At 37.0% G+C, this 19935-nt stretch overlaps 1 protein-coding gene across 6 annotated transcripts in view; it reads left to right on the top strand.

Annotated features, from left to right (window-relative positions):
• Window positions 1-33: 33 nt before the first annotated feature.
• The window catches only part of ARMC3 (armadillo repeat containing 3), a 63115-nt gene continuing 43213 nt past the window's right edge, over window positions 34-19935 (top strand). For 3 of the 6 annotated variants that reach the window (XM_053964937.1, XM_053964921.1, XM_053964908.1), the window contains exons 1-5: window positions 34-254; window positions 6731-6774; window positions 10105-10244; window positions 11195-11243; window positions 19458-19575. In XM_053964937.1, coding sequence (XP_053820912.1) covers window positions 11196-11243; window positions 19458-19575 — 166 coding nt within the window. In that variant the 5' untranslated portion in view covers window positions 34-254; window positions 6731-6774; window positions 10105-10244; window position 11195. The remainder of the gene's footprint in view (window positions 255-6730; window positions 6775-10104; window positions 10245-11194; window positions 11244-19457; window positions 19576-19935) is intronic. The other 3 variants (XM_053964914.1, XM_053964917.1, XM_053964928.1) reach the window with 3 other exon arrangements.

Raw genomic sequence — 19935 nt, 5'->3', positions numbered from 1 at the left:
GCGGGCGCTGCGCTCCGCTGGCTGCGGGGCAGGGGCGGGGAGCGGCGGCGGCGCTGAGGGCAGCTGGGCTCGGGGCAGTGAGCACAAATCACCGGGTACAGCCCCCGGGTCGCGGCGGTGCCGGGGCAGCATCGGCGGTATCGGGCGGGCGGTGCGTTACCGGCCGGAGTCCTCGGGCCGTGCCCCGCTGCCGGTGGGTCTGGCCCCTCGGCACTGCCAGTGAACTGAGGGCCACGTGTCTGTAGACCTTCAAAGTAAGTTAAAGTTTTAAAAGGTTTTGTGGGGTTTTTTTTTTGTTGTTGTTGTTGGTTTGTTTTTGGTTTTTTTTTTTTTTTTTTTTTGTGGTAGTATCCTTCCAAGTACCGGAAGAGAACTTAGTGACAGGATAGATAAGGTCAATGCAAGACTAATTGAAAGAGAGTAGGTTTAGATTAGATATTGGGAGAAAATTCTTGACTGTGAGGTTGCTGAGGCACCGGAACAGGTTGCCGAGGGAAGTTGTGGATGCCCCGTCACTGGAGGTGTTGAAGGCCGGTTTGGATGGGGCTCTGAGCCACCTGGTCTAGTGGAAAGTGTGCCCTGCCCACAGCAGGGAGGTTGGAACCAGATAATCGTCAAGATTGCCTTCAACCATCATTTTAAGATTCTATAATTTTTTAAAGGTGTACATTGAAGTTTCCTCCAACCACAACCAAAAAACCCACCAAAAATGGACTGTCTGCATGATAAGGATATCTACCCCTTTAAGAACAGAAGTGGCAATTGCAAGATTTATATTAAAGTTGTGGTGTTTAATAACAGCTGAAGTGTATCAGTATGAACATAAATAAAATTTAAACACAGATAGAGAATAGCCTGCACTGAAGGGCTTCTCACACTATTTCATATTAGAATCTGGGAGTTTAGGAGCTGGTGTCAGCAATTGGTGGACGCATTCAGCAGATCACTGTACAGTATTTTTAGATATGAATTGGGAAGCAAGAACTGAAAAAGAAATTTTATATAAAAATCTAGATAGATAATATGGAAAAAGAAAAATAACAGTTCACTTCAGGTGAGACATGGAATTTCTGTGTGACAGTAACATGAAAGGTGTGAAATCTAAAATTCTATGGATTGGAGATGAGAATAAAAAAAACTCAATACAGAAGTTTTCTCTGAAAGAACAGTAACAGGTGATTAGGCTATTAGGGGGAAAACCTCACCTTATTTATTAATATTTCGAAGGTTTTGGGACTTTTGTAGTTGGGAATTTCAAAGCAAAATATGGATCAGCTGGTAGAGAAGTATCATCTGTAGTACAGAACTCTAAATTTTAAAGTCTTGGTTATCTGAAATTATCATCTATATGAGATAGTCTGATACTTATGGTAAAGATATCTGCTTTCTATTGTTCATTGACAGACAGCAAGATCACTTTCATATTTATTGATGGAAGCAACATTTCCTTTTTTAACTTCCTTTCATTTTTGTGATTTTTATCATGTTGCCATTATCTAATATTCCTCTAACACAATGAATGCCAACATGGGCTTATATGTCCACTGTTGTCCTTAGGTTTGCAAATCTGCTACCGGCATATTTGTCTTAAACTGCAGCAAATGTCTTTTTTTTTTTTTTTTTTTTATTGTAAACATAATAGAGCCTGGTAAATGAGCAGTTAAAATGAAACAATTGGGCTACCCTTGCAGACATAACCATCAAAATCATGAACGTGATAGTAACACATCTGAGACAGTTCCCGTGTCAACAAAGAAGTATGAGTACAATTTTGTACAAGGCAGAAGAGGCTTCATGTGGGATGTTCAGCAGAGGTCATCCCACTTTCAAAAGGGATTTCATCCCATTTTCAAAAGGACTTAAAAATGCTTATGAGGATGATCTTTCTAAAGCAAAAATTCAGAAAAGGAAACAGCCAATACATTTCTTTGAAGATAAAATTATTAATAGAAGCAGTTTCCATATCCCTATATTCTTACCGGGTCTTGGAAAAGTAAGGGCTAAACTTAGAGTTTATCTCATTTCCTGGGGTTCTACTTATGTTGTGGCATTCTTTACTCATAATTCATGTGTGTGTGTGTGTTTTGTGGTTGCTGTCTTTTTTTTTTTTCTTTTAATTGAGTCCCCTTTACAGCTTGCAGAAACTCTTTTGTTGCCTTTGCTATGTTGCGTCACAGCCATTTTTCAGAGCCTATTTATACTGTTTAAAATAACTTCATTTTCTGAAAAATACTTCATACTCTTGAGCTATACTTTAGTTAACCGGATGGTGACATATGGCCATGTCTCTTCTTGCTCTTTTGGTTGTACATGCATAAACTACATATTTGCAGTGGTAAACTTTTTTACCAAGAAAGGAAAGAACATAGGATTTCAGTATGTGCAGTGTGAGAAATCCTTTGATTAAGAGTGCAGTTTTGCATCCTTCAAATAGACAGAGACTATTATATATGTAATATAGATATGGATGAAAAATTTATTATAGATAACATTATTATATATTTATTATGAATTAAATAGAGATGAGGAAAAACATTCTTTTTGTGTTTCATTTAGGATTTTTATTTGTTAAAAGCCTGACTAATCTATAAAATTTCACTATAAGATATAATCATTATAATGTTTTACAATTTTTATTAAAATGTTATTCAATAAATAACATGCTGCTGGGACATGATTTTTCTTTCTAAATCAATCTGAGCACTTCGGTCAACAGCACGTGTCTTCAGAAAGTTTGCAAGGCTTCTTTTTTGATCATCTTTTTATGTAGATAAATCTTTAAACATTCTAGTTGAATTTAGATACATGTTTCTGTAGTTATTTATATTAAAAGAGGCCCTGGGGAAAGATCTTGACTAATTAGAGGATTGGGAAATTACCAGATGTGAAATTTAACAGGGTCAGGTGTCAGGGATGGGACAACTCTGGATGTATGTACAGGAAAGGGACCTGGGGGTCCTGGTCAATGACAAGCTGAACATGAGCCAGCAGTGCCCTGGCAGCCAGGAAGGCCAGCCCTTTCCTGGGGGGCATCAGGCACAACATGGCCTGCAGGGCAAGGGAGGGGATTGTCCTGCTCTGCTCTGCTCTGCACTGGGTGGCCTCACATCAAGTGCTGGGGGCAGTTCTGGGTGCTACAATATAAAAAAGAGATTAAACTGTTAGAGTGTCCAAAGGAGGGCTGTGAGGATGGTGAAAGCCTGGAGAGGAAGCCGTGTGAGAAGCAGCTGAGGTCACTCCTCTTGTTCAGCCTGAAGGAGACCAAGAGGAACCCCGTCTCCCCTGCCCTCACAGGGAGAAGTGGAATGTCAGGCAGTGGTCTCTTCTCTACGCCAATCAGTGACAGGACTTGAGGGAATGGCCTCAAGGTGTGTGAAGGGGGGTTTAGATTGGATATTAAGAAAAATTTCTTCCCCCAGAGGGTGGTTGGGCAATGAAACAGTTCCCCAGGGAAGTGGTCAGAACACCAAACCTGACAGAGGTCAAGAAGTGTTTGGACTCTCAGGCACATGATGTGACTTTTGGGGATGGTGCTGTGCAGGGCCAGGAACTGGACTCAAAGATCCTGATGGGTCCCTTCCAACTCAGCATATTCTATGAGTCTGTGTGGGAAAAAATTATTCAATTTTTTGGAGGAAAGTAGAATTCTTCAGGCTAACAAAATGAAAACTGAATGGGGATAGGTTTGTTACCTTCAGATACAGGAAGGGCGTGATCAGAGGGCTGGAGTACCTGTCCTCTGCAGACAAGCTGAGAAGAGTTGGTCGTTTTCAGCCTGGAGAAGAGAAGGCTCTGGGGAGACCTTAGAGCACCGTCTAGTACCTAAAATGAGCCCACAGGAGAGCTGGAGAGGGATTTTTACAAGGCATGTAGGGATAGGGCATATGGGGGAATGGCTTTAAAAATCCAAGAGGGTAGGTTTAGGTTAGATAGTCACTCAGAGGTTGGTGAGACATTGGAACAAGTTGCCCAGAGAAGTTGTGGATCCATCACTAGAAGTGTTCAAGGCCTTCTTGCATGGTTACCATGGGGGTTTGAGCAACCTCGTCTGGTGGAAGGTATTCTTGCCCATGGCAGCAGGGTTGGAATGAGATGATCTTTAGGGGTCCTTCCAACCAAACCATTCTAGGATTCTAAATGTATTCTGATTCTAAATATGTAAATATATGTGGAATTTATATAATATACTATATAGTATGCATAGAATATAGTAAATATATATTGTATAGAATAAATATTTACTATAAATAATGTTTTCATACATGCCAACAAAGAAAGTAATTGAAGTAATGGAACAACTTTTTTTTAAAACAACTTTTTAATGAGAGAGGTGGGGAAAAAAATCTAAGGTTTTTAAGATATAGCGTGGTAAGTGGTCTGTGATGGGGAGGGGGACAAGTCCACTTGTTCAGAATGTCCCTTTCCCCCAGTGTCCCTCTGAAACTGACAGGAGGAAGCATTCATTTTAATTCATGTAGATTGTCACAGCTGGCTAAAATCTTAGGAGTCAGACCATCTTTGCCTTCTGAATGGGAAGTGTCCTGCTATTATAGCTCAGATAGTGGTTGTGTAACTACTGTCTCTCATTTGGTTTAGATTAAGTCAATTTTTCTTTAGTCCATTTCTCATGGGATGAGGGATTTCACTATGCATCTCAGACATTTAGAATCACACATGAAAATCTCCTTGATTCATCTTGTCACAGCTTGGATTCTCCAAGGATAGATCCCAGGTCTGATGTTATTTAATATGTTCATTATCATTTGGAAATTAGCAATAACATAGAGAAAAAATATTCTGGTGAGATTAAAATAATTTGTTACAACTAAGAAAGACTTGTAGAAACTTCTGAGAGATCTTCTGCAGTTGGGTAAACTAGTAACACCATGAAATAAGATCCATTTTTGATGAAAGCAGTGTAATTTATACTGCCAGGAATACTTGGAACAATATACTCTTCAGTAGTAAATCTAAATTAATTGTGGTTGACTGAGAAAAATGAGCTGTTTACCGTATGTGGATAACTTAGTGAAAATCTTCACTGAGGAAACTGGGTAAAAATAAATACCCTGAAAGTTACAATGTCACTTGAATAAGTCAGTAGTGTTCTAGAATTGATTATAGTATTTCTTGTTAGGTACATAATATCTGAGAAAGGTTTAACAGTCACAGAGGGACTCTGAGACAGGAAACATACATGTCTGGAAAAGCTATATGGAAAAAAATAATTAAGACAGCTTAGAAAGGAGGTAAATCAGAATGTGCAGTGACTTATAAAGGAAGGTAGAAAAGATCAAGTCAAAGCATCTGGTAACTAAGGTTGGAATATAAGAACGAAGGGTTATTATGTTGAATTGAATAACACACTTAAGCTATTTACATATTTTTAAATCTAAGGAATAGTTCCTTATACAGTACACTTGACAATTGAACCTGTGCTGTAGCATGTCTAAGAATGAGGAGTAAAAGGATTAGGCATTTATGTGGACAGTAAAAATAGCTACTATTGTTAGGAAGAACATAAAAACTTTAGGAGATCTAAACCATGGTACTTTAGGGAAATAGAGATCCTGTAACAGATGGAAGAAATCTGACTTTCAGGATTAGTTTCATGCATTTATCAGAAACACTTGTCTGTTGTCATTCTGGAGCCTGGATACTGATCAGCCATGTGGAAGACTGTTCTTATTCACAGAATCACAGTGTGGGTCAAGTTGGAAGAGGCCAAAGTGGGTCATCTGGTCCAACCTCCCAGAGCACATTGCACAGGATTGCATCCAGATGGTTCTTAAATATCTCCAGTGAGGGAGGCTCCACACCCTCTCTGGACAATCTGTCCCAGTGCTTGATCACCTGCAGAGTAAAGAAGCTTTTCCTCATATTCAGGTGGAACTTCCTCATCATTTTTTCAACAAATATACACATGCACACAGATAAAACAGTGGAAATTCAAAGGCCTTGACTTAATTGGTCCCCCATATAATGTATTATTTTCATATGGCACAAATATCTATATCTGCAGGAACTGAATATTAAATTGGACCTGCTATCTCTTTTTAACTCTCCTATTATATGAAGCCAAGTTTTTTAATAGTGTGGTAATGCTTGCACTGTCATGACAACACAGGGAAAGGGAAGTCTATTGATCCATATTTAAGGAGCTGGGCAGAAAAAAAGATGAAAGGAGAATTTGGGAGAAGGAAAGGAGTTTCAAGACTATTCCACATTATTCTCTTAATTAAGATGAAGCTATCTGAGAATGATGAGGATATTTAAGCTGGTATACAGAGGACATATTGTTTTATGGACTCAAGAAAGGAATGAGATTGTCTGCTGATAATATGATTATCTTTTAATTCCATTGGAGAACAGCAGCACTAATATGTCTATACAAAAATCAATTGAAATAATCAGTGATAATGACTGATTTATAGGCAATTTATAATGTTATCACAAGAAAAAAAAAGTTTCTCTGAGACAAAAATAAACAGCTATATTTCAATTAAACTTGCTCAACTAAATTGACATTATGTAATTATTACCTGTAAGGCAACAAGAATCTCACTTGTGCATCATTTTCAGTAAGAACCTGAAAATCGTGGCTAGGTTGTAGTAACATGTATTGAGACTATCTTAAAGTATTGGGCTGTTAATGTGAAAGTGGATCATGTAATAAACAACTGGTTAGAAGCTATTTCTGAAACCTTCTCCTTGCATTGCTTTTCCACAGGGGTAGTTGCTCTCAGCGCAGACCTCTGCTTCCTTGACTAAGAGGTAAGTTCCACTGCTGGCAGTGCTTTCAACTTATTCCTGTTCTTTGACTCAGCTCTTGCAGTATGTGCTGGGTCCTAGGTTTGCAACTGTTGTTTAAGGTTTTAGAAAACAGAGGATGCAAATGGAACAGGAAGTGTTTTCTAAATGTATTGTCTCATTTAAACCCAGGAAATACTATGTTCTTTAAGTGTATGCAACAGGACTCTAATAGGGCAAAGGAAGTATTTGTAAGACTTCAGTGTTTCAAAAAGAAAAACAATCAGAAATCTTTCCTCATATTTCAAAGTAGTATTTATAGATTCTTTCTTTGTTAAAAGTCACTTGCTAGCCATCATCTTGTGTTTTTAAAAAATAAAAAGTGTAGTGACTAGAAATAAGTGGGTATCTCAAATTTGCAATCTAAGAAACTATTCACATTGAGAAAAGCAGCTATTCACATTAAAGCATCACAGTAAAAATAAATAAGTACAGGGATCAGGGCCATCATTATCTTATGATCTAGTACTTGGAGTCTCCTCCTCTGAGCAGGCATCTGCAGCAACTCTTTCAAAAATGAAATAAATTTTCTGTATTTTATTTGACATGGCAGAGATGCCAGTTCCTGATAAAATAGTTAAGAAGTTAGAGGTTTCCACTTTGAACCAAAAAATCCACATTTGTGACCTTCAGCAAAATAATTTTCCACTCACAGGGTAAATATTCTGGTTATAGAAATATTACTGGAGATGTGCCTGTTCCTGCAGCCATTGCAAAAAAGACAAGGTGGCTGTGTTTGTATGCCTGGTTCTGCTAGTGTTCAGTCTGCTATGATAGTGTCTGCCAGACCTAGCCTGGCATGTGGATTCATGTGGAGAAATGGGGTAATAAACTTAGTTCACAAACTTAGATGTCAATGTAAATACATGAGCTAACAACTCTGGACTCTGGTCTTGGTCCAAGGAAAAAGTAGTTATTTTTAAGGTGCTATTCCATTTTAGATACCTCCTTTAAGATGAATCTGCCTTAAGAGCTATTGAATATGTTGACTAGATATCCATCAATTATCAAGCAGAGTGATTAACTTTAGTGCTGATACTTACTTTAGTTTAATGGACACTACTCATAGATTCTGGATATGGGTTTAGCTTAGGATGCTCACACCGGAGTGGTTCTGGTCCTGTGGGAAAGCTAATGAAGTTCAGAGTGAAACAGGGAAGTGCATACTGAACTAAGGCACTAAGAATAGCCAGAGCTGAGGGAGAGCTTTGGGGATTGTGGTTTTGGAATGAGGATTTAGTTAGACATAATGACTGTCCTACTGCTTGAAAGACACCACCTGATTGCACCACTGCACTAAAACTAGGTCGGAGAAAGAAAAGCAGGCTAGTTTGTCTACTACTGAGGCAATAAATTCCAGGTGAAGGACAGGAAGTAGCATAGAATGATAACTTCATGGATTGCTTGGCTATGTATTGGCTACATCTGTTAGGTCAAAGTACTTTATTACCTTGAGCTCTACATGATTTAAAACAATCAACCGTTTAATCTCAAAAAACATATGTAGAAAAGGCATGCTCCTATGATTCTAGAAATGTGCAGGGCATGAAGTAGAGGATATTACTCAAATGAGAATATTATTTTGTCTTTAAGATTTAGAATCATTTAGTTTGGAAAAGACCTTTAAGAACAAGTCCAACTGTTAACCTAACACTGCCCAGCCCACTACTAAACCAAATGTCTTAATACCTCCAGGACTGGTGACTCAGGCACTTCCCTGGGCAGCCTGTTCCAATGCTTGACAACCCTTTTGGTGAAGAAATATTTCCTAATATCCAATCTAAACCACCCCTGGCACAACTTGAGGCCATTTTGTCTTGCTGTATTACTTGTTATGTGAAAGAAGAGACCAGCCCCCACCTTGGTGCACCCTCCTTTCAGGCAGTTGCAGAGAGCAATAAGGTCCCCCTGGGTCTCCTCCAGGCAGTGTTAACCCATCCAAGCCATGAGCAGCAAGTTTGTCCAGGAATTAATTAATTTAATTACATTTACATGTAATTATTATTAACAATTTAAATTTTTATAAGTTTTACAGGTGACATTAAGCCAGCACTTCATAGATATAAAAATTTAAGTCCTACTACAATTGGTTTCCAAATTCTAAATATTTAGATTGGTAAACTGAGAATCAGAAATAGGCATACTGTAAACCTACTATAAAAAGACAGCATGCAGTTATCTTGGAGGGAAAGGGATTTGCATAAAGAAGCTCTTTTATGGGTCAGTAGCATTTCAATACCTGTACACGTTGATTATCTGTGATAATTACAGTTCAATGCAGAAGATACATTTTTAATTGTCCGTAAGCCAAAGAATTCCATGTCCATCATTCCCTCAAGTCAGAGAATGGCCACTGAGTACAGAGAGTGTTATGGAAACAAAGCTCACACCAACACTTGATGGCAGAGTGTATTGAAATCTGTATTAGTAACTGCAGCAAAATAGACTGAGGGGAATAACCGACAGTACAGTAATTGACCTGTTCTCTCTGCTTGTTGCCACAGATGACACTGCTTTTTTTTAATGAAATTTTTTAAGGGACCAAATATTTCTGAACACTAAGAAATATGTAAAAGTTTCTTAAAAATATGCTCAGAAATTGGATGTATTTATACAGAGTGAAGAAATATTTGCCATTAAAAGCCTTAGTTATTCTTGGTCTTGAAATATATATAATTTGAATCTGAGAACATTAATTATATAACATTATAAATAATTTTACATTAATTAATTTTTTAAATTAGTTGGTTTAAACTTAATTAAACTCACTCAGAATTAAAATTGCCTTTTATGACTGCAGCTTAATTTATATCTGAAATGAAATGAGCTGAACTGAATGATTCTGAATACGTGTCCATATCTCCATACCAGCATTTAGCACAATTTAAATAACCCAGGTTTCCTGAATGTCCATCTAAATCTGGTTCTTGCATGTGTGCATGATTCTTACTTTCTACAGTGACTGCATAATTCAGAGGGTAGTATGTCCATCACACCTGTTGAATATACTGTCAGTAATTTGTCCTTATGCTTTTTCTTATATAAATTAATTTGTCTCTGGCCAAATCTGTGCTTTCTGAAACACTGAATCTGTGTGTGTGTGGTTCATACATGTGTGTGTGTAGAGATGCAAAATGGTAAAGCAGATTGGAGCTGAAAAGTCTTTGGCTGTGTGGATCTTCCTCTCAAAACTGTAATTAGTGACCTGCCTATGAAATTTTAAATTTCAGATCTTTTTTTAGGATGTGCTTAATCAACTGCTTTCATTAGTGCTGTGTTACAATTTATTTGTAGAGATTGGTAGAGGAGCAGTACCTGGAAAATTCAAGAAGACCTGCAAATTTTTGTTGAAAACAACGAAGAATAGCCTTGACTTTTGTAAGCAGCCAGGCTACAGCTCATGTTGCACTAGAAAATAATCTCTTATACCAGAGGTAGGCTCTCAGTAAACTCTGGCTGAGGGTGAATGTGTGGTCTCCCTTTGAGAACTAACTGAGGAATTAACAAGGGGGACTAACAGTGCACATTTCACTTTTACACAGTGTTAAAACAAACTTGAGTTTGGCATAACTTGGATTATGTTCTATGCGTAGCTAGTGCTAGTGGCTCATGTTGCCCTTTACTTTTGCCTGTACCTTAACTGGAAGGCTCTGCTGAAGTTTTGCAAGCTACATGAAATTAGGTCCACATGAGGTATTACATCCATATGCTTCAGAAGCTGCTATTAGATGCAGCTGAGAAGGTCTTCTTGGTTATGTGCATGTGTGCTAATACAAAAAGAAAAATAAGACAAGCTGGATGGTGTGTAAATAAATGTAACTTTTTAAAATCAATACAATTTATACTGTACAGAACTGTTTCTTAATACCTGCAGATCTGATTTTTGTCTCCTGTGAAATATGAACAGAGAATTCAAATTGTATTTGAACCATGTTTTCAAGGTAGAACTTATTTGTACATTCTGCAGTTGTATGGAATGTTTGCCAACATAGGATGTATAGACAAACAAGGGGAAATACCCTAAAAGGACTTTCAAGTCCATATATGATTTATAGATGCAGATAAAACTAATTTACAGAAAGGGATGTTCTATGTATTTGTACCACATTACAACCTGAGCCTGTGCTGTCTGAGGCCTTTTTATCTATGTATGTTGTTGACATATGTATTTTACCAAATGTGTACAAATGTTAGAAAGAGGGACTACTTTCTCTACAGAAATTACTATGTCAAAGAAATTTTCAGACTGATTTGGTGGGTCAAATGAATAAGAAACTCTGTCTTACAAGGTTCCCTGAATCACTCGTAAACTGGTTCCTAAAACACAGAACAGGGAGTTTGTTTGCCTGTTTTTATTTTTGTTTGTTTATTTGTTTGTTTTTAGAATGGGTAAAAAAGTAAAGAAGGAAGCAGAGTCTCCACCCAAGGATGTGGTAAGTTTATAAACTGCTATGTGCTATAAAATAAACATTACACAATTACAGGCCCAGCTCTACCATCCTTACATAGTTCCTTATTCTCCTAGTTTACCCACTTTATTCTAAAAATGGCTTTTAAAGATGTCTCTGTTCCTGCTTTTCTTGGACAGCATACAAACCAGAGTGACTGGGCATGTGTAGTTCTTTGTAGAGATTGTTGTCTTTGGCAGGCATTGCAAACAGTTATGTATGAAACAATCCAGGCTTCTTTTTATTTGAAGAACAGTGTTAGCTTTCTCTTTGTAAAAATCAAAGGAGAATGGAGAAGAGCAATCTGAAATCTGCCTGTCTTTTAAACTGTGAATACATTCTCTTTCTTTAAGGATGAAAGAGTTAAAAGCCTAGATGGATCTGTGTTTTTTTTACTGAATACAAAATTTGACAAATATTTTGAATAATACTACATACTCTGTCTCTTTTGCAAATACATACAGTCTTAGGGGGCAGTTTATGTTTTTCTGTTGTCATTGGAAGTACAGTGAAAAGTACAACAGTTGAAGCCAAATATAGAATAATGGTGATAGGGAGACTTTTTTTTCCAAAATATGGAGGTTAAGGGTCTGACACTAGCACACTTTTCAAGAATTCCTATAAATTCACAAGGTATAAAGAGGCCCCCAAAAAGATATTTGTTCAAAACATAGATATTTTTTAAAGTTTAATTGTTTTCTTCAGAAAGAAGTAGAGGAAATACAGAAACATTGAAAAGAGTACAGTATAAATTTTGTGTTAAATAACAACCAAATTAATGAAAATGAGACCCTCAACGAGTCCCACAGAGGGAGTCCCATTCCCTCAATGAGTCCCACTAAATGCCATGTTCTGTACACTGTTTTAAAAAACCCAATGGATTTATGTCTAAAGAGTTGTGGTACTGCAAGAGCTTTTTCAAAGGTCACAGAAAAGTTAGCAAAAACTACATTGCAGTTTCAATATTAAATAAGCATAAATAGTTTTGACTAAGAGAGTAATATCCAATAGCCATGATGTCACTGAGACGCAGCAGTTGACATCAGGTTTACCCAGCTGTTCTGTGGAGAGGTGAATGTTACAAATGTAATTCATAACCTTCAATCAATAATAAATCCTTATGAAAGTAAATTATATAAAACCTCAACTTCTATCTGTATAAAATAACCTAGAAAACCAGGAGTCACAAAGAAGCTGTATGTGGGTAAGTCTAAAACAGGCCTGAAGAATTAAGACTAAGTATCTTTGCAGCCTAAGAAAAGGTTTGACATGACAACACATTTAAGTCATACAGATGAGCTGAAGTGATAAAAGTTGGCTTCTTCAGTAAATAGCTAGCAAATCAGTAGATGCAGCACCACAAGTTCTATATCCAAAATATACAACTAGATTTTCTGGAGAAAATGGTGGTACAGCATGCTGGGTACTACAATAAGCTGTGAATACACAGAAACAGTCAGTAAAACTATCAAAAGGAACGAATTGGAAAGAGTGAATTCCAGATGGCATCTACAGCTTTGGCTTAGTTTTTACCCTTATTGTACTTCAGGCTAGCATGTCTATTCTGACAGTCGTAGCAGGAGAAATGTTGCATATCAAGACAGTATTAAACATGAAAATAGATCATTGTAACGATTAATTAAGAAAATCTTACCATAATAAGAATTTTGTTTATAATGATGGTGTAAAATCAAATCTGAAAACTTTAAAATTCACCTGGGTGTTTCAGATGGCAGGAAATGAGATGCAGACAAAATAAAAGATGTATTAGCTATTATCTTGTGATTGATAATCTGTTTATGAAAATGTCAAGTCCAAGAAAAGAAGCCTTGAGATAATGTAGATGGGCTTATAAAAGAAGGCCTTTGTGCATGTGGAATGCTCTGAGAATATATGGTACTGCATATGACCACTAATTTTTTATAGATTTCTAGGAACAGGTGGGAAACACATCTCTTAGCCTAACCATTGTTTATGTGTTTCAGAACGTATTCTTGAGGACTCTGTTTTCACTGCCTTTCATAATTTGTGTTTTAGTATTCTCTGTTCTGAGAATTGGTCTCCAAGAAGAAAAACATTGCTTTGAGCCTCTATCTCTATATGAATGACCTAAGACAGTAATTCAGGCAGATAAAATATGCTAACTTTGACATAGATTGATAGAAACTTTTCACATGATATCTACGTTAGGTTTGGTCTAGACAATACTATTATTTGGTCATCACCTAGGTCATGGACATTGAAAGGGGAGCCTAAGATTATCCCTAGAGAAAATACTGAAGTGTTATCACTTGAAGAAAGCTATAGATACCTGAGTATTTTTGAAAATGGCTTCATTCACAAGACTGATGTTAAAAAAGTGGAATGTATCAGCTGGCAGGGTCAGCTCCTGCAATTGTCTCCACATAAACACTTTCTTTTGATTAATGCCTAAATATTAATTTGACTTGACTTTAGTGAGTCATTCAATACTGCCTCTTGTAACATCCTCATAGGTAAACTGGTGAAGTACAGATGAGATAAGCAGTGTAAATGAACCAAAAGGTAGCTGAACTGACAGGCTCAGAGAGTTGTGATCCTGTTAGAGCTCAGGCACTCGTGTTGTGCTCCAGGGGTTGATCCTGGAGCAGATGCTGTTCAACCTCTTCCTTAGTGACCTGAATGATGGGACAGAGTGCACCCCCAGCAAGTTTGCAGAAGATATGAAAGAGGAGTGATTGACAGACCAGATGGTTGTGCAGCCATTCAGGGTGACCTCAACAATTTCCTAGAGAAATAGGAAATTGGGAATTTAATTAAGTTCAATAAAGGGAAATGGCTAATTCCTGCACCTGGGGGAAGAGTATCCGGAACAGACTGGGTGAACACCAGCTGGAAAGCAGCTTTACAGGAAGGAACCTGTTGGTTCTGGTGGACATGCACCAGAAGTGGGAACTTGGGACAAAGAAAGCTAACAAAATCCTGGGCATTAGGCAGAGTGTTGCCAGGAACTTGAGAGAGGGGACTCTTGTCTTTCACTGAGTATTGGTGAGTGAGACCACACCTGGAGTGCTGTATCCTGTTCTGTGTTCTCTGGTTTGTGAGAGACAAAGCCTTACTGGAACAAAGTCTTGGAGCATTTGTCATAGGAGGAGAGACTGACAGTTGGGACTGCTCGGTCTTGAGAGAAGGCTTGGAGGGGTCTTGTCAGTGTAAAAATTGCTGATGGGAAGAAGTAAAGAAATCAGGCCAGGCTCTTCTCAGTGGTGTCCCATGAAAAGATGAGAGGCAGTAGGCACAAATGAAAATGCAGGAGGTTTCCATTTAAGCATAAGAAAAAAAAAATCCTCTTTTACCTTAACAATCATGGAGCATGGCATAGGTTGTCCAGGGAGCTTGTGGAGTCTCCATCCTTGGGGTTACTCAAAATCAGACTGGGCACTAGCCCTGAGCTCTAGCTCACCCTGCTCTGAACAGAGCAGTTGGGCCAGATCATCTTTGGAGGTGCCTTCTAATATCAACTGTTTGTGATTCAGTGGAATATATTGGGATTTATTGTTAGTACAGGAGATCAGACACTCACAAAACTGAAATAATTAGCATATCCAGGTATCTACTAAATCTGTTTTTCTAGGTAAAGGAAAAGGGATTAAGAATAGTGAAGATATCTGTAATGCTTCTGAAGATTCTATGAGAAGTTAAAAGTTGAAACTGACCTTAAATCAAATTTGAGGGATTAAAAAAAAAAAAAAAGAAAAACCAGCATGATTAAGCAATAGAATAAGTAGCAGATAAATACATTCTTCAAAAGGTAGAATTTTCATCCAAATGGAAAAAAAAAAAAAATGCTTCCACTCCCAAATGAGAAGTAAAAGCACTGTCACTCTGCATCAAAATATTTTGGGAGAGAACTAGCAAAGATACAAAAACTAGCAGTAAAGCTTTTTCATATTGACTAGATGCATGAAGCTTCTTAGGCGGGACACTATTAGGTGATTGCAGTCATGAAAGAAAAGCGAAATTACTTATTGTTGTGTCAAAAGGCAAAGCAACGTGGTAATCACTAAAATAAATGTGATAAAATTGCCCAAGTAGGAATAAATAGTGTTTGCCCAGGTCTTGTGCTAAATGAAAAATATCTAACATCTGAAAATATGTTACTAGAAGAATGGATAGAGGAAAATTTTGTTTTTGAGAGGAAATACAGCAATAATTACATGAAGTTTTTCTTCTGTGCTGTGTCAATTGGTAGAAACAGTTCTTGAAAAAAACAAAACCAAACCCATGGATAAATATGATAATAATGGGGAAGAATCAATAGCGCTTGTGTAGAGGAAAGTTCGAGCTATGAAATCTACTTGAATTCTTTAGAGGGGTCAGTGAGCAAATGGATAATGGTGTTCTGATTGATACAGTTGCTTAGCTTTTCCAAAAGTTTTCAGACCAGGCTTTTCACTCTCATAAACATGAACAGGTAAAAAGAAATTTGCATGCCCTGTACATGCACATGAATGCCATTAACAGTTCTGGTGTCCCATCTCAAAAATGTGGAGCTGAACTGTAGAAAGATAACAGAATGAACATGACAGAAAGATTTTTAGCTAAACTATAGAAAGACAAAAGAACTAAGAAAGACAATAAGAACAGACACGGTGGCCTCTGTTTTAGGAAAGATCAAAGGAAGTAGGTTTCTTCATTTCCAGAAGGAATCACTGTGAAGAGGTGTGGCAGGAGCTCTCTGGCCACAGAGAGCAGGCACAGACTTTCCCAGGCATTTTCCTGGGGAAGGCTGTGAGAAGATCAGAGGAAAGAATGAGGAACAATTCTTACCTCCACTTGCACCTGCTGTTGTGCACATGTGGAATGTGTCATGGACATTTGTTTACCAAAGGGTGATTTCTTAATTGGACACTGTTTGGATTAATTGACCAATTAGGTCAAAGCTGTATTGGACTGGCTGGAAGGGCTACTGAGTTTCTTAATAAGTATAGTATAATATAATATAGGATGAAATAATAAAGCAACTGATCAGCCTTCTGCAATCATGGAGTCAATGCTAATTATTACCCAGCTGGGGGCCTGCAGCGACAAAGAGTATCACAGAAACTTACAAAATTATGAATATACAGGGAAGGCAAATGAATGTAATTTATTTCACCTTTTGTTATAGTGAATTAACTGTGGAGGATAAATAAAATTATTAGGTGGTATTTTTAAATCAGAGACACAGTTATTTCATGACTCTTTAACTGTGATACATGTGTCTCAGAATATTAAGGATGTTAAAATACAGATGTCTTCAAGAATTATGTAACAAATTTTTCTTGGATTTTTTGAACACAGAGATAAAATCCCTAGGCTGTCCAGTTCTCTAGGTTGCAGAGCTGGTATCTGAGTGGGAACATAAGTAAAATTTAATAGTCTCTTTGCCCTTTTATGTGGCCCTTTTCAGAGACAGGATGTGGGACTAGGTGAGTCTTTGGTCTGACTGGAAACATATTTTGTATTAAAGTAAATTGCAACTAAATTAAGCGGATGGAATAAAAAAAAAAAAAAAAACAAAAACCCTAAAGCACCAAAACCAAAACACCCCCACCCCCCAAAAAAAACCCCTAAAACAAACAAACAAATAACCAAACAAAAACAAACAAAAACCCCAAACCAAAACCAAGCCCCAAATACTCTTCAGTTGCTAATGGCTTTGAGGTGAAACATATACAAAAGTCTAGATCTAAGACATGTTATAGCTTTCTTTTTCATTTAACTTGCTGTTTTCTTAATACAAACTGAATGATGGAAATGTTGTTGCTTATAAATTAGTTAAATTTCTGTGTTTTTGTCAAGGTTGTTTGTAACTTCAAGTATATTATTCTAGAACATAATGTCTTGTATGTGCCATTACAGGAAGAGTCTGCAATGATATATTAAGATTTAGATGCAAGTCTTGGATAAAAAAAAAAAACAAAACAAAAAGGTGGAACACTAGCTATGCTGGCATAAACATAAGGAGAAATCATAACCAGTTCTATGATAGTTTTGATGAACAGTGTTACCTCCCAGCAGATCACAGAGTGGGTCAGGTTGGAAGGGATCACAGTGGTCATCTAGTCTAACCTCTCTGCTCAAGTAGGGTCATCCTAGAGCACATTGCACAGGATTGCATCCAGATGGTTCTTGAGTATTTCCAGTCAGGGAGACTCCACACCCTCTCTGGGCAGCCTGTTCCAGTGCACAGTCACCACACAGTAAAGAAATTCTTCCTCAATCACTCACTTGCTCAGGCCTCTGATTCTTAAAGATACATTGATTTCAGTGACTATTTTCACTGTGTTTTAAGCACCAAAGTGCTTTTAATAGGAAAGTGCCTATTGAATATTGCATACAGTAATAGCAGATCTAATGTCTAATGAAATGGGTAGAGATTAGACTAATTTCACTGTGCTCATGTCAACCTGTCATTAAATCCCAGGAATTTTCATTGAGTTGGGGTTTATACAATTATTTGTAAACATGAGAAACGCTGAAAACGGAGCAATGCAATTCTGACTTTGGTATTACATCAGTGTGTAAATAACTGAGATTTGAAACTCTTATTTCATCTTTCATTTCTTATTGAACTTCATCTAAGATCAGTATTGGTGTTTATTTTTCTCTGAACTACCAGACTTTTTTAAAACTTGGAACTTTATCCCATCGCCAAGTATTTGATCAAACTCAGGAGCTATGTCTGTGTTTAAATAATAGCACTTACCTGGGGATCGTGTTCTGTCCATGCAAAGACCCAAATGTGAAGAAGTAGAGAAGTATGAAGAAGCTAAAGGGACTTTCTATCACCTCTAAATTCTCCCATAGGTAAAATGAGCAGTGATAAGCTGGATTGTTTTGCCTCGTTACAATCCAAAAAGAAAATTCCTATAAATGATTCCATCATTTTAGGTCCATCCTTGCACCTCTATGCTATTATTTGATTTAATTCCCATTGTGGAGTCATTATTAGGCAAAATGACTTAGGTACAGTAAGCAAGTCAGAGAAGGGAGAAGAAAAACCTTTCTCTGTGTTTATTTTTCTTCTAGCACACTCATAATTTTTTTAAGATTTGCTCCCCAAAATTTCCTTGCTGACAACTGATTTGTATGTATCTTCATACCTTGATTGTTCAGTATGTGCCTCTGATGTAGCTATTAGAAGTTTGATTAATGAAGTAAAACAAATTATTGACATTTGTAAATATATATGTATATATATTGTAATAATATTATAAATTAATTTGTATTGTGATCTTGTAATCTGCTGTATTTTAAAGATAAATACATTGGTTTTGAGAAACTGCATGACTCCAGTATCTAGTAGTTTCTGTATGTAACACAGATTACTGTATAGGCCTGAAGTGGGAGGATAGAAGACAGTTTTTCCATACTAAGCAATTACTTTAAATACAAGGAAGCTTAAAACTTTTTAATGAGTAAAATTTTCAGAATTCCTTGAGTCTTCTTAGGAAACAAAAGGCTTTTTAGAGGATTCCCTTGCTCAAGTGATGTTAGTCCTAAGGAGTCTATTAAGAGGGTGAAAACTGTCCCATTTGTTGGAAGATTTCTTTCTGCATGAGAGAGCTCAGAAATGGAAATGAAACCTTTGTATCATTTCTGGCTGGGTGAGCAGGAATTATATCTTGGAAGTACTTCATCTAGTACAGGATCATGGTGAGCTGGTGAACTGAGCTGACAAAGGCACAGAAAATGTTCTTTTATTTTTCAAGCAGCCGCAAAGTGATATTGCCACAGAGTAACCAAAACCTCTTCCTTGTACACCTGCTGAGTCCACGGGCTCTGTGTACAGCTGCTTAAAAAAGACTTCTCATGTCTGGTTCTGAAGTCTCAGAATGCTCTTACATGTATAACAACTACATAGCTTGTTATCTTCAAAACTTTCTAGATTTGCAGGGAAGCATGAAGGTTTTCCCAAAATCTTCATATGTGATAAAATAATGGTTATATTTATTTGGAAGTCAATTATTCTTTCTAATTTTGCAACAATGACTCTAATTATTATTTTAAAAATTGGGTTTTTCCAAGGAAACAGCAACTCATTAACATTTCTGATTCACTGTAGATATCAAACAAGATTTTATTTTATTTTTAATGAAATGTGGGAGTCTACTGCAGCACACAGGAAGACTCAGTATAAATCAAACTTTTCTTTCCCTTTTGTTTTGTTTTTAGTTTGATCCTTTATTGATTGAAAGCAAAACACCAGCAACAGTTGTGCTAATGCTTAGTTCTCCTGAAAATGAAGTTTTGGCCAAAGCATGTGATGCTCTATATAAATTTGCATCAAAAGGTTGGTATTTTTGCAATGAGCTTTGTTTTGCACTGCTTAGATTTTGATAGTAGTTCACAATTGTTTTGTTTCCTGGCATTGAAATCTTACTTTCTCCTCAAAGGCATCTGTTGAAGTTTGGGGGGTTTTTTGAAATTTCTGTCCAACATGTAGTTGCAGTAATAAAGAAGTCTTGTAGTTTGCATGAAGGAAACTTTTACAATTTTGTTGGAGAATTTTATATTTACTGTTTAATAGAGCTCGTTTTAAATATAAGACAGATAAGCATTTTTATAAGCAACAGATCTGCAGTTGAGAAAGAATTCTTTTATGTTCTTTTAATTCTTTATGTTGGAGTTTGAAACATCTGTACCAGTGTAG

The sequence above is a fragment of the Vidua chalybeata genome, chromosome 1 (assembly GCF_026979565.1).
Source record: "Vidua chalybeata isolate OUT-0048 chromosome 1, bVidCha1 merged haplotype, whole genome shotgun sequence".
Lineage (NCBI taxonomy): Eukaryota > Metazoa > Chordata > Aves > Passeriformes > Viduidae > Vidua > Vidua chalybeata.
This window is presented reverse-complemented; position numbering and strand designations above follow the sequence as displayed.